This window comes from Chaetura pelagica, unplaced genomic scaffold, assembly GCF_000747805.2.
Source record: "Chaetura pelagica isolate M959 unplaced genomic scaffold, ChaPel_1.0 scaffold210, whole genome shotgun sequence".
Classification (NCBI taxonomy): Eukaryota; Metazoa; Chordata; class Aves; order Apodiformes; family Apodidae; genus Chaetura; species Chaetura pelagica.
In genome coordinates, this window is record NW_009951862.1 from 680790 (window position 1) to 695562 (window position 14773).

Below are 14773 nucleotides of genomic sequence, written 5' to 3' on the forward strand. Positions count from 1 at the left end.
CCTCTGGCTAAACACGTCTGACATTTATAATCTTTCAGTACCTATCACAATGCAGCTTTGATCTGGATTTCCAGGAGTGTTCTACAGTGTCCATCATTGGTGAAGATGTTGATGGATCTCTGCATAAAGATAAAATGTCATGATTCCCCTGTAGTTCTTCCAGTGTCTAGCCAATGGTTTTCCCTGCTTGGGAAATGTTTTTTTCTGCACTGTGTTGCACAGCTTAGAAATAACTGATCTGTCTTAAGCAAGGGCTAGGTTTGCAGAAGGCTAGTTTTGCCTTTTTGTGTACTTAGGTATTCAGTCTGCAAATTAAGTGATAAGAATTAGGTATGCCAGTTAAGACAAGCGTAGTTAGGCAAATTGACTTGTGTGACAATAGTAAAGGCTTGTCTGAAAATGCAGTTCATGTTCATCTTTCTGTTGCCTTCAGTGGGACATGGACCTAGCTCCACATGCACACCCAGCATTCTGCAGCTCTCATCTAGGGGCCTCGTGACAACACTCTTGACAAACAAACATGTATAAGGCAGCACCTGAAATAAATGATACACAGAGGAAAGCAAAATCAGCAGCATGGCTCCATCATTCTGTCCTCTGCCCCAAGCACTGCAGCTTCACTTGGGAGTTTTAGACATGAGGAGCTTCTGTGTCACAACATACAGGGAAAGAATCAACAGCTGAAGCTCTTCTTGGAGCAGCCAAGGCTGCACCCTGGGTAGAAAGACAACTGTCTGCAAAATCATCAGTTAATCCTTTTTTCAACTTCCAAACATTTCTCAAATAGTGAGGCTTATAAATGGGGCACAGACAGCTCTAATTCACACTGACACCTTGACACACACTAGCACACTTGATAGAGACACGTCCATGTCCTCCTGACTGGTCTCCAGAAGGACTGAACTCCAGCAACCCAGGGAAACACTCACCTCAGGGAGGGGTGCACAGGGGCAAACAGCTTTCAGTGCTGTCTCTGCAGGTGAGAGCAGATCTCAGTCCGTCCCTGGTTGTGAACCCTCATTTCAAGGCACTGCCCCTGACTGCCTGCGTGCATAGGGCTCAAAAGCCATGACACCACCACATCCCTCCTGAGCCTTGGGAGAAAAAAGCTGCATGGTCTTGCAAAAGGACAAATGGAAGCATGGAGGAACAGTTTAGGGAGGAGCAGGAGATGAAGGTGACTATTTGTATAAGCTCCACATGAGATCATTTACCACACTTCAGAATTTAGCCCTTTCACTTGGATTTCTCTGTCCAGCATAGGTTTTAAGGCAGCACCATTATTCTCCTCTTCCCCCACACAAAGTTTTTTTCCTCTTTCATAGAGGTAGTTTCTCCCCACCCATCCTAAGCACCATAGCACCTTATCATCACTTGTTGTATCTCTTCCTCAGACATGTGTTTCCCTTCCAGCTGACATATTTTGAAAGTCAGCCTTCTCTTTGCCCTCTTCCCCCTAAGAGTGCCATGCTCTGCTTCAACAGAAATGTGTGCAATGCAGAAGAAAACTGGCTTTAAACATCTCCCTGCAGCCAGTGGAAAGGCAAACACAGGCTGCAGGGCAGCAGGATCAAATGGCAATGCAGCTCTTGCAATAGGACAGTGCATTGCACGGCTACACTTCAATCCACCAGAAATCTCTGAAGCCAAAAACCGTCTTCTGCACAGATGCACATTTATCATGTTGCTTTGCTCCCCCCTTTTCTCTCCCCCTCCTCCCACACAGACAAACCTAAAACTCTTTTCCCTGATGTTCTGCTGGACAAACAGGCAACTCAGAGCATCACAGGGTCTGATCCCCCCCCCTGCCCTCGCTGATTTTTGCTCAGAGGCTCTGCAAAAATCTCGTCCCAAGCCACCTCATTCAGGCAGCCCATTCATGAGCCATTATGCAGAGGAGACAGTATCAGCTGGCCAGCTACAAACAAATGAACAAAGAAGTAAATAAATCATTCACAGAATGTCCACATCTGCATTGTTTAATGCCCCCCTTTTTTTGTTGTACTCTCATGTGCTCCTGCACAGGCAGCCCCATGACTTTTCAGAAACCATGGTTTCATTAGCAAAGCAGAACACAGCAAGAGAATGGACCTACCTTTACGGAAACTAAAACACCGCTTAATTCTCCTGTAAGTGTTTTTAGGAATGAAAGGAGCTGCTGCTAAGGCACCTGGACTGCGGACTCCAGCATTCCTGTCTTCAGGCATCATACAGGCCAGAGCCCCCACGTCCCTCCAAAGCTTTCCTTTACCAGATGCATCCAGACGAAACACCACAACTGATCATCGTTACCTACTGCCGAGGAGTTTTTATAACAGTGTGTTTTCCTCTGGAGCTAGGAGATTGGTGGTCTTCTAGATCTTGGGTAGGGCTAGAAGTGATTTTAATGTTCTCTTCCCTGCTTCAGTTTTGCTTTGGGGAACAATTTCCTTCCCTCTTTCTATTTCCTTTCGTTTCTTTTATTTCCTGCGGTGAGACAACTGTCTATTATGCAACGTCACAACAAAAGAGTTTCAGCAAAAAAGATGTATCTTCCATTCAAACAGAAGTGCCCGGCACAGAGGGAGGGGGAGAAAGACCTCTTCCTCCCAGCTGGAACAGGGCGTTGAGTGGCAGAGACTCCAGTTCCACAGGAAAAGGTCAGTGCTTCGTGGTGTGCAAGGGGAAAGGGAAGAACAATACCGAAAAGGCCACTGAAGAATCCTCCAGGATGTGATGCTCCTTGCTGGCTCCCTTTATCTCTGCAACTGAGCAGCAAAAACAACCGCCCCTTCGCCCGAGAGGCTCTCAGTCCATGAGAGATTCCTTTCAAAAGGCCTTTTATATACCCAGCTCCCTGTCTGATGCTCTCACGGGCTTGGTTTATTGCCTTCCAACCACCAGAAGCTCTCGTGGGAGAGACGCGTCAGCTGCGGCGGCAGTGCCTGCCTGCTGGCAAGGATCCTGGGGAGCTGCTGAGGAAGGTGTGTGCCTCCACACAGGAATGTTCTGCCTGCTGGTAGGATCCTGGGGAGCTGCTGAGGAAGGTGTGTGCCTCCACAAGGGGATGCTCTTACTGCTGGCTTCCTCCTGGCCCCACGCCTGGCTGTGGCAGCCAGGGCTGCTGCTGCTGCCTGCACTTGCAGCAGGTGCAGGCAAACGATATAGAGGAGGGAGCTGCCGCAGCGCAGGTTCGTCTGCTCCTCCAGGTGACTCTGAGTGGCCTCCAGGCAGCCGTGGTGTGCAGCAGCTCCAGCAGCAAGCAGGCTGTGCCTGGCTCCCACGGGAGGTGCCAGCCCTCACACTACTACCCCTTCTAAAATGCTCATGCTCCTACTTCTCGCCTCCTCCCTCCCCCTTAGTTGCAAGCTCTGCAATTAGAGCTCAGGCTTTTCCCTCCTGTAAAAAATTGCCTTTTTAATCTAATCAGGAAAGGAATTCCATGTGCAAACAGGCATTACATGCCCTGGTTCATTTACATTTCTTTTTCCTTTCAGAATTTTTTCCACAGACACCTTACTCCTTTGGTGCAAAAAGCCAATCTCCTTCTGATCACCTTAGCAGATTCCCACCTGCCCCCCTCCCATATTCTCTTTCTAGCACAGGTTAACAAATAACAATTTAATTATATGGTTAATCATTTACAGAGCTCCTTGCTCTGGTACCAGGAGTCCCTTCCCACTGCCAGACAAACTTTAAATATTAGTGGCTCAGCAAGGCTCAGACACATCCGTTGCACGTGCATACACACACAGAGCTTTCTTACAGTGCTTCAAAGAACCAGAAAATTCAAGTAGGTCACTGAAAGTGGCACTTGACTTGTACAACATCAGGCTATTGTGGTTTACCATCTAGTAGGAAGCTGATATAAAACTGGTGTTTTGATTAATTAGCTGTCTGAAATAATTCTGTGTTGCAAGTAATTACTTATTACTGGCTAGTCATCATCATGTGACTGCAGCTTTTCTGTGTGTTGTTGATAACTAATGTAATCATAGAATCACAGACTGGTTTGAGTTGGAAGGGACCTTCAAGATCATCTCATCTCAACCCCTCTGCATGGGCAGGGAGACCTCCCACTAATGCACAAAAAGATTTTTAACTTCAGTGGCTACAGCTCATATAAAGGCAGTTCTTGGGCAACTGAAGCCAGAAATGCCCTTCTGTAGAAGGATCAGACTGTTGCAGCAGCTGTAGCAACATCCATGTAGCAAGGGGTAGTGAAAAATGACTGTGTCCCACCATACAAGATTACAGAGCTGTTAGTACGGCTCATTAAGACTTGTTAAAAGACTATCAATGTAAGTAACAAGTGGTTAATAAAATGAGGGACTTGTTAGAAACACAGTTCTTGAATGGTGACAGATCCCACAATACTGCTTTTGCCTTGTTATTGTGGTCAAACCTTCTCCGGGAACAGTAAACCCAAAACCAGGTTCCATCTATTCTCATGTTTTCCAGGGAGTTAACTGTTTGCTTCCCTATACAAACAACCCTGAGTGTGTTTGCTCAAGAAATCCAATAGGAAAACCAAAAAGAACATGCTTAGAGGTGGTTTAGCTATGGATTAATTTAAACAGTAATTCAAGGATTGCACCTGTCTCTTGTTTTAGGCAAATCAGCATCCAAAGTCTTCAGTGAGGTGCTTCCCTCAGTAATTGGCATTGAAACAGTGCTTGTGTCCTGAGAGTTTTCACGGTGGCTGGAAACATTCCCAGCTGTAAACCAGAAATAGCTCTTGCCCTATAAAAGCAAATGAGGGGGTGGTGAAGAAAGCACAGGGTCAGGACTGGAGAGATTTGGCTTCTATTCGTAGCTCTATGTGTGGACTTGGGCTAGAAATGGAGTTTCATCTAATCTCAGCTCCCTGCCTGTAAAATGTAGACACTTTCCCACTTGAAGAAGAACTTCCCTTATTATTTGCCACAGAAACATACTGTGGTGCTGGAAGCCAAGTGCAAAAAAAACACAAGGATTGAAAAATCCAGTTCTGTTATGCTCTTAAATTTATTACTGCCAGAGTGAACTTGCACTGCTACCAGGCTGGAGTGACAGAAGGCTGAGGAGCCCGACACAAGGCCTGCTTTACAAAGGGAAAGCTGGAGGTGGGTCATCTTTTTGCTACATTTGCAAGCAGATTTCTAACTTGCCCTAATTGCAGAAGTTTGTACTCCTCCCTCCTCCCCTTCCTCTCCCACTCCAGTTTGATACATGAGAAGATCATGCCTTTCAAGACAAACTTTTCACTTTGTTGTTTTTGGGTTTTGTTTGGGTTTTTGTTTCATTATTTAAGCATCCTCCTGTACAGTCTACATGTCCAGATTCAGGATGGTGCCAGCTTGTTAACATACAGGGCCAGATCCCTGTGAAATGATTGCTTAGCATCATCTCTCCAGGTCCTATTTCCCCAGAAGGAGCCAACAAGACAGTCATCTTTGAAGAGGTGCCAGGCAGGCCTGAGCTTACCACGTCCCTCAGCACAGCTACCAAAGCCTCCTCCGAAGAACTGTGTGACATGAATAAAGCACAAAGGAAGATGAGTGGTTTACAAGAAAAGTTTTGTTTAAAAAGGTAGTTTCATTCAGTCTCCCCAGTCCTCTCTCCTGTGGTCTACCTGGTACTTAAGGAGAAGACGTTTGCAGTCACAGTTTTCACTGATAACCACATCTCAGTCATGAAACGGCACAGACAATCATGCTTGACTTACTTTTCCAGCAACCTGCAGACAAGACCAGGAAAACTGCCTGATGCAACATGGGTGTTCTTTCACAGTGGAAAAATGCTTTTATTCTTGTACCTGGAGATCTGAGAGCTCCAAGGAACAGACTGATTAATGCACTGAACTTCTGTGGAACTGTATCAATCATACTTGTATTATAACATTGTTTACATGAACACCAGAATAATAATTATGAAAATGATAATAATTTGCAGCCCATTCAACATCCGAGAGCTTTTTAAAAAAGACAACTAGACATCCATTAATAAATTTTGATCCATTACTACTGAAATTACTTGGTATGCCAATCAAAAGAAAAAGAATCTATTCAGTACTGCTAATGCTGATATTCTGAGTCTTGCAGGAGTGCACAGCTTTGTATAACACTGTTGCTGGTGTTAGGTGTCACGTTGTGCAGAATCACTGACAGCTTCTTGCATGTATGAAACACAGGGATGGTCTTTTAGACAGTGACAAAAGGAATGACCTTGGGAGAAGATCAACCTTCTGTGAAAACAACTTCAACTGCCTTGGCAATGCATTATCATGTGCTATGCTCATCAAAGGAAGTGGTTCCAGGCAGTTGAAACCTTTTAATTGAACCATCTGCATGGGAACACACCTGATACCTGCATTGCAACTGGAAACAAAGGCTTTACTCCACTTTTTTTAAAAGATCTAGGAGACTACATGAATCATATAATCACAGAATGTTAGGGGTTGGAATGGACCTCTGGAGATCATCTAGTCCTAACCCCTGCCAGAGCAGGATCACCTAGGGCAGATCACACAGGAATGTATTCAGCTGGGTCTTGAGAATGTCCAGAGAAGGAGACTCCTTAGCCTCTCTGGGCAGCTTGTTCCAGTGCCCCAACACTCTCACAGTAAAGAGAGTGTGTTCTAGCTTATACCCATTGAAAGACAGGAGAAACTTTTCACCAGAGAGGGCAGTGATAGGACAAAGAATAATGGCTTTAAACTGAAAAAGGGGAGATTTAGGTTAGACATCAGGAAGAAATTCTTCACCATGAGGGCAGTAAGATGCTGGAATGGGTTGCCCAAGGAAGGTGTGGCTGCCCCCTCCCTGGAGGTGTTGGAGGCCAGGTTGGATGAGGCTTGTGCAGCCTGGTCTAGTGGGAAGTGTCCCTGCTCATGGCAGGGAGGTTGGTACCTGCTGATCTTTAAGGTCCCTTCCAACCTAAACCATTCTATTCTGTGATTCTCCTCCTCATTAATTCAAAACTCTGGCTGTGACTGAGAGACAACAGAAGAACCCTGACGTGTCTGTGTGTCTCTGGGAGCCTTGCATGTTCCCTCACTGACTCACCTCCTCCAAATGGTGCCCATATAACCCTGCGAATGGATTTCACCCAATCCTCCATGTCATTCTGCGTGCTCGCCATAAGGAGGTAGGTCTCATGATTCGCTGTCATCCGCTCTCGGTCTCCTCCTGCAAGAGAAGATAATTGCACTTAGAAACCCTTTTGCTCTCCTGCCCAGCCAAGTTCCTGCCAGACTGACTGCTGAAAGCAGCACTGGTGGCACCAGAGCAAGCAGACAACAGACACTAAGCAGTGGAGTGTTTCTCATCAGACACGGCACGAAAAGAAGGTCCCATAAGTACATTCCCCAGCAGACAGTGAGAAGCTGTCATGCTTCCAAAAGGAAATGAGAGGATAAATGTCAATGGTAAACAAAACCAGCCCCATGCCATTCCAAGGACCACGGGGGCCTGCACTAATCTGTAACTTGATATGTGCACTGGAAATTCTGCACCAGTTATTGTAGCATGACGGGGTGAATAAAGGCAGAGAGAGGTGAGTGTGCTTGGAACAAGTGGGGCTCACTCCATTTTTATTTTCAGGAACACAATGTGTCACTTTCACAGGAACAACATTTGATACACCCAAGTGTCCCTGTGAATCGTTCAGGAGAAGGCAGCCATGCTGGCAGCTGATGTGGTACAGCCCACTCTCTGCCTTAATCTCTGAGGAAGATTAAATTAAGAAGGAACAAACTACATTATTACCCTTTATTTAAAGGATAATAAGAAGAAGCTCCAGGTTTTCACACTTGTAGTACTGCTTCACTTCCGTCCCAGTGTGTATGATGTTAGCACAAGAACTCCCAGGGATTCAAACCACCCTTCCAGCACTGCAGAAGGTACAAAACCCTTTCAGAAAAATAGCACCAGACATCCTGAAGCTCTATCACTGGGCCAAGGGGATGCATGTGTACTTCACACACAAAAGCAATGCTCCTAGAAATCCTGTGAGGTCTGTCTTTATCTCTTTCCAGCTTTAGAATCACAGAGTATCTTGGCTTGGAAGGGACCTCTAAAGGCCATCTAGTCCAGCCCCCCTACAATAAGCAGGGACATCTCACACTAGAAAAGGCTGCTCAGAGCCCCATCAAGCCTGACCTTGAATGTCTCCAGGGATGGGGCCTCCACCACCTCTCTAGGCAACCTGTTCCTGGGATCCACCAACTTCACAGTAAAGAACTTTTTCCACCACCCTCATAGTAAAGAACTTCTTCCTAATGTCCAACCTCAATCTACCCTTCTCTAGCTTGAAACCATCACCTCTTGTCCTATCATTACACGCCCTTTGAACAGCTCTTCCACAGCCTTCTTATAGGCCCCTTTCAGGTATTGGAAGGTTGCAACAATCCGCCAAATATCTTCTTCCAGCTGAACAACTCCAGCTCTCTCAGCCTGTCTTCCTAAGAGAGGTGCTCCAGCCCTTTCTTTCATCCCTAGTTTTCATTCTACTCATATTCCAAGTCAGAGAAATTTCCTAAGCATCCAAAAATCCAACCATGACTTCCTAGCACAACTGTTCTGCATGAACCTCCTCGTATAGTCCACACTTTACAGAATTAGGACACACAGCTGCAAAAGGGACTTAACTGAAATGTGGCAAACACAAAAGACAGATTTTTGCAGACACGGGCAGATCCTACTGAAGACTTGGTCTCAAGGTTTATAACATTTTTCAAAACTTGAATTTGAACTTGGAGGTAAAGAGAGACCTGGGTTTTCTTCAGTCAAAATACAGCCATTACTATTCTGTATGTTCCCTAAAAATGCATCCAAAGAAGTAATGCAACAACCTGAAGTACAGTAAATTTTAGACAATACAACAGTTTAACAGTCTGAAGAACCTGTTTTAGTTAAAAGGCAGGGATGAACCTGTTTTAAATGCCAACACTAGAGAAATGTCAAGGTGTGCAAAACTGCATTGTATGTTTTTTTAATCTTTTCAGTCACTGGCAGAAGAATTGGTATAAAACATGGGTCTTACTTCTACAAATAGAAAGCCTCTCTGTATTGTAATTATTGTATTTACAAATTAATTTTATCATTATAATAAATACAGTAAAAAGCATGCAACACAGTCCCACTCTTTCTGTAGCTCATAAAAACTAAGAAAAAAATATTTATGCTGTCATATTGCAGCTTTTTTTTTGCCTTTTTTTAAATGAACAAAGACCCTGTAAGGTTCCCATAAAATACTATGAGGTCCAGGAATAAAACAAGAGGTGAACCGATTTTCTTACTAAAGAGACAACAAAAAGAGAACAGCCATAGCCAAGTGATTGTCCTTCTCTTGGTTGACAGCCGGATCACTCTATACTTTTAATAGTTTGCATATTTAAATTCAGCAGATTATGTGAGATTTACTCAGTTATCATGGCATGACAAATTGGAGGTTGTTCTCCAGGTAAACTAGATTAATCCCAGCAATCTAGATAGCTCATTTACAATGTTAGTCTGTGTTTAATTATGCAGAGAAGGAAAGCATAATGTTTGGTTCCATTATCTTTTGGTATGAGAAAGTGAAGCTTTCCTAATAAAAGGTGCTTTACCATTTTGAAGCAATTCTGAATCTGTCCACTTTGTAAATATTGGATCTTGCAGAGTTCTTCTACCTTTGCATTCATTCAGTAGCTAATCAAGAATTGGAGCCTCATTAAAAGATTTCTGGAGATACAACAACAGCACATGTTGGATTTGTGGTTTACTGCAAATGTCAACTTTTAGTGGGACTGTATTTCAAATACATAATTAACAAGATCAGGGGAACAGACAAGAAGAAACGACCATGATTCAGGACAAAGCCATCTCAGAGAAGTAATATAATATCAGGTAAACAGAAAGAGAATGAGAAGGGCCTTTCTGAATCTTCAGTAGGTCCACAGGATGCTGCTGAAAGAAGCTCTTTAGAATAACGTTTTTTTTCCTTATACTATTACTGTCATGATGATAATAAGACGTGAGTAGATCACAATCTGCAAAAATCAGACCTCTATTCACACCATAGATACCAGCAAGAAGTATATCAACTTGACAATGGTGCTGAGTCCATTAGAGATGAATGTCTTATTCCTTTCCCATGGGCATGCAGACTATGATGTATGACACCTGTGTTGCTGTCTAGCTGTAGATGATGCCTTCTCAAATTCCCTTTCCTGAATTTGCAGTCCAAGTACAAGGAATGCCTAATCCTGTGTGTTGTGTGCCTGTGTGTGAATAGCCAGCAAGAGGGGCTGGGATATTTTTATTCCTGCAGCCCTAACCTATCCCAAATCTGTTTTATTTTCTGGGCAGCAGCAGAAAAGAATTACCATTCATAATGGCCTTCCAGTGCTTGAAGGGGCTCCAGGAAAGCTGAGGAGGGACTGTTTACAAGGGCTTGTAGAGTGAGAGGACAAGGGGGAATGGATTAAAACTGGAAGAGAGGAAATTGAGATGAGACATGAGGAGGAAATTCTTGAGTGTGAGGGTGGAGAGACAGTGGAACAGGTTTTCCCAGGGAAGCTGTGGCTGCCCCATCCCTGGAAGTGTTGAAGGGCAGGTTGGATGGGGCTCTGAGCAACTTGGTCTAGTGGGAGGGGTCCCTGCAGGTTGGAACTAGATGACCTTTAAGGTCCCTTCCAGCCTGAACCATTCTGTGATTCTCTGATTTATTGGAGAAATCTATCCATAACATCCACTTGGAGTGCAAACAGTGAAACAGCAGGATACCATGACGAATCCCAACAGGCCTGATTTCTCCTTCTGCCCCCTCTGGCACTAGCAGTGACTTAGAGGTTCCCAAGAGCTCCTTCCTGCCTGCTTCAGGGGCTCAGTAACCAGTAAGAACAGATTGCTGTTGTCTCCTGATCAGGACAGCCAGCAACCACAGAGCCCCATGCTGGGGGCAGCTCTGTGCACTGAGCCAGCACCACCCTCACCCAAGACAGGTTATTTGAAGAACTCTTGCTAGCTACCAGAAAAAAAACCCCCAACAAACCACAACTGAAATACGGAGAGGCCAGTTCCTGCAGGGATCCACTCCACAGAGGAAAAGAAAGGGAACAGCCTGAACTTGCTTATGCAGCACCACTCCACACACTTGGAAAAGCATGAAGAGGAGGTGACTGAATTCAAGGGTGCTTCCTGAACTATCAGCTCAACAGCTTTCCTGCTTTTTATCATCCATCCATTAATATGAAGGCACAGACATTTTGCATTCAGCTGCAGGGGGAGGGCAGAGGGGAAGTCATGCAAAGCATTTTTTCTATGTAGTCTTCCTGTCCAACACCTTTCTTTTACCTGAATGTACCCAGGCTGGCCTCCAAATGGAATTACTGCTTGCTTTTTTAAAAGCATCTTGGATTTCTCGCAAGCAGTAATTCCAGCATTCTTGAGAATGGAACGCGAAGGGATTGAATTCATGCTAGCTGCTTAATAGATAATTTTCTCCCAGGAGGAACATCAAAAACTAGGATTAATCTGATTTTTTCTGGGCTGAGAATGTCATGGCCAACCTCAAAAGAATATGCACATTCCAAGAGAAAAAAACATGGGGCCCAATCATGAAGTAAAACAGTTCCCTACTCCATTGTGCATTTTGCTTAGGCACAGTTTCTGAAGCCCTGGCTATCAGCTTGGAAACTGAATGATGGTGGAAGGCAGACTAGCATTACAACACAACCTATCAGGTTTTCTTTAGAAGCATTCTCCTGCTTGGGTGCTTCATGACTGCTTCTTAAATTTTTTAATTCTCAGGAAAATGCTAAATAGTAAAATTTTAGGCCTCCAATGTTTCCAACAGATACACTCAAAGCACCTCTAATGGTATTCAGAGAGGACCTCCTGGCTATTTATCACCTCACAAAAAAAATCCAGCTTTATACTCACAAAAATATTTAGAAGCTGATGTTCAGACATTCATTTCTAAAAACCTTGCCTGAGGACTCTTTTGTTTTCTTTCTACTGCACCCAGTTTTTTGGTTGCTTTTTTTTGTTTGTTTGTTTGTTTGTTTTTGGGTTTTTTTGCTTGTCTTTCCAATAGTTCTCCCTGCTATATGGTCTGGAATTTTCTTTCAGCTACTACCAGCTACAGTCCATCACCATGTTTCTGCATCTGTGCACTGACCAACCCTGCCCTCTTCTCTCACACACACCTTTATCACCCAAGGTTGTACCAACCTTTAAGGTAGAAGAGCTGACTTTTGTACAGCTGATATTCTATACTAATTGTTTGCAACTCAGCAACATACACATCTGTGTTCTGCATAAATCTTCCAAATGTGGCCTGGTGTGGAAGCAAGTCCCATCCCCATGTGCAATGCAACAGGCTCACCCCTGTTCAGATGGATGGTAGGACTATAAATTTATACTTCCTGATCAGGACTCCACTTAGTATTTCTTCATAACCAAAACACCAATCATTACAATAGAATTCAAGACTCTCCCACTACATTTTCTGCTCTTAAATTTTCCCCTGTACTGCAAATGAACTGCATATTTAATCTATTTCTCTGGAAAAGCTTACCTGCCTTTCTTTCTTCAAATTTAATTTTACAGCATTAGTATTCAGATTTTTTTAATCCAAAACAGAAGTCACCTCCACAAGGTGTAGAAGATACTAGAATATCAGACACCAAGAGGAACCAACTGACTCCCCTTTTGTTGTTTCCTAATGAAATTCCTTGCTCAACAACAGAACAAATTAGGATTACTCAATCTGCATATTAACTCAACACTCCCCACTGCTGCTTTAAACATAGAAGTCTGACTTGACATACTGATGAGTTACTGAAAGTTCAAATCCATACATGTCTGTCTTCCATGTACTGACACTGTACAGGATGAATCTGTCCTCAAGTGAGTCGAGAAACTCTTATCACAGAATCACAGAATGGCTAAGGCTGGAAGGGATCTTCAAGATCATCAGGTTCCAACCTCCCACTAGACCAGGCTGCACAAGCCTCATCCAGCCTGGCTTTGAAGACCTCCAGGAACCCATTCCAGTTCCTCACCACCCTTGTGGCAAAGAATTTCTTCCTGACATCTAACCTAAATCTCTCCTCTTCCAGTTTTAATCCATTCCCCTTTGTCCTATCACTGGCCTCTCTGGTGAAAAGCCCCTCCCCAGCTTTCCTGTAGCCCCTTCAGGCACTGGAAGGTGCTCTTAGGTCTCCCTGGAGCCTTCTCTTCTCCAGTCATAGCTGTTGAATCTTACAATCATACTCCACTTTAATGTAACATAATGTACTCTTCTGCTAGCCACCACCTGTGTTCAGGAAACAAGTGCCACCTGGGTCTGATTAAAACCATGTGTAGGTGTATTTCCAGGATGTTTCTGGTTCCTGCACAGAGGTGATATGGGACAATTTGTCCTTCAAACTGCCCTCAAGCTGTCAGACCAGTTTGAGCACTGAAACATTTTATGTTCATTCCAACTGGGCCAATGGAAAAACTTCAGTGCAAAAAGCTTGGTCAGAACACAGGTTGAAATTTGCAAAGCAAAATGAAAGAGCTAAGCTCTGGGATACAATTATACTTTAATGAGATTTTAATGCCTTATTGGCTCTGGGATTCACTGAGAAACCATTCTTCATAGCAAGTGAGATTCTGTTTTGAAGGCTTAGCAACTGCTGCATCTCACATGACCAATTTAAGGAACAGAAGGAGATGTAGCTCCTTGAAATTTGCAATGTTTTTGAACTGCAGATACCACTTGCTAAGCAGCCAAACTTATGTTCTCACAAATGTACTGGTGGAGAGGATGTAGGGGCAATGAATTTCTGCCTATCAGCTGAGGACTTGTTTCTGATGACGCAGGTGTACCAGGGAGCTTGCAGAGCAGACCTGGGGGGCCTGGTGTATTTTCTCTGTTGTTTTGTTTATAATTCTAAAAGCTTCTTTATTCTGCGTGTGTGTGGTATTGCTCCTGCTCTTCCTGACTGTGCAAAGCTTCACCAAGAATTTCCAGCACCCCCTTAGTTCAACTAGGATGACACAGGAGTTACACAGCCTAACTTGAAGTCACTGCCTCTTCTTTTACCACAAAGTCAAGCTGGTCAGCAGAACCAAGTTTTTGATGATCACAGATAAACTCATGCCAAGTGTATGATTATCAGAGCCAAATACTCTGTATTTAGAGGAGCTTCAGCTCCAGCTCCAGTCACTTCTGAAATGACTGTTACAGAAGAGATGTTCTATCTTTGCATCAGAAAAGAACTGCTCCATGGAAACTGCATGGAACTTGGTTCCATTTTCCAACAATACTCAACTTACAAGATTCATGGCACAGCTTGTCTAAAACATACCTGTATCCTAAAGGTGGAAAGATGTCCATGAGCTGGAGATGTGATGTTTAACTTTGTGAAGCTGAAAATTAAGCAGGGAGGCTAAGATGAAGGCAGATGTGGGAGAAGAAGGTGGACTTAAAAGACAGCACCCTGGAAAGGTCTCTTATTTAAGGGACATTATCAGAACCACCAGTGATGGAAATGCCAAGAGCCAAGGAAAACAGAAGACAAGCACTAAGCAGGACTGCACTGAGGAAGTTACAGGCTCCTTGCATGCTAAGCAATCAAATCCTAAAATGCACTGAGCTTCCCAGATACTAAATTGAACACACAATCTGTCAAGTCTTAAGCATTTCATCCAGATCCACAAAAACAGTGTCCAGCTTCAAATCAGACCAAAGAGATTTTGGGGAATCAAGTATCTCAGCTTATCATTTGATGACTCCTGAGATTTTTGGATCCATATTTTTAAGACCTTCAGGACAAAAT

General features: G+C 43.9%; 1 protein-coding gene across 3 annotated transcripts in view; it reads right to left on the minus strand.

The window, feature by feature from the left end:
* Positions 1-14773, minus strand: part of ARHGAP24 (Rho GTPase activating protein 24) — a 162276-nt gene that overhangs the window by 25306 nt on the left and 122197 nt on the right. Inside the window, exon 3 of one of the 3 annotated variants that reach the window (XM_009993649.1) lies at positions 7026-7148. In XM_009993649.1, the coding sequence (XP_009991951.1) occupies positions 7026-7148 (123 nt within the window). Of the gene's footprint in view, positions 1-2095; positions 2208-7025; positions 7149-14773 lie in introns of those variants that run through there. The other 2 variants (XM_009993656.1, XM_009993665.1) reach the window with 2 other exon arrangements.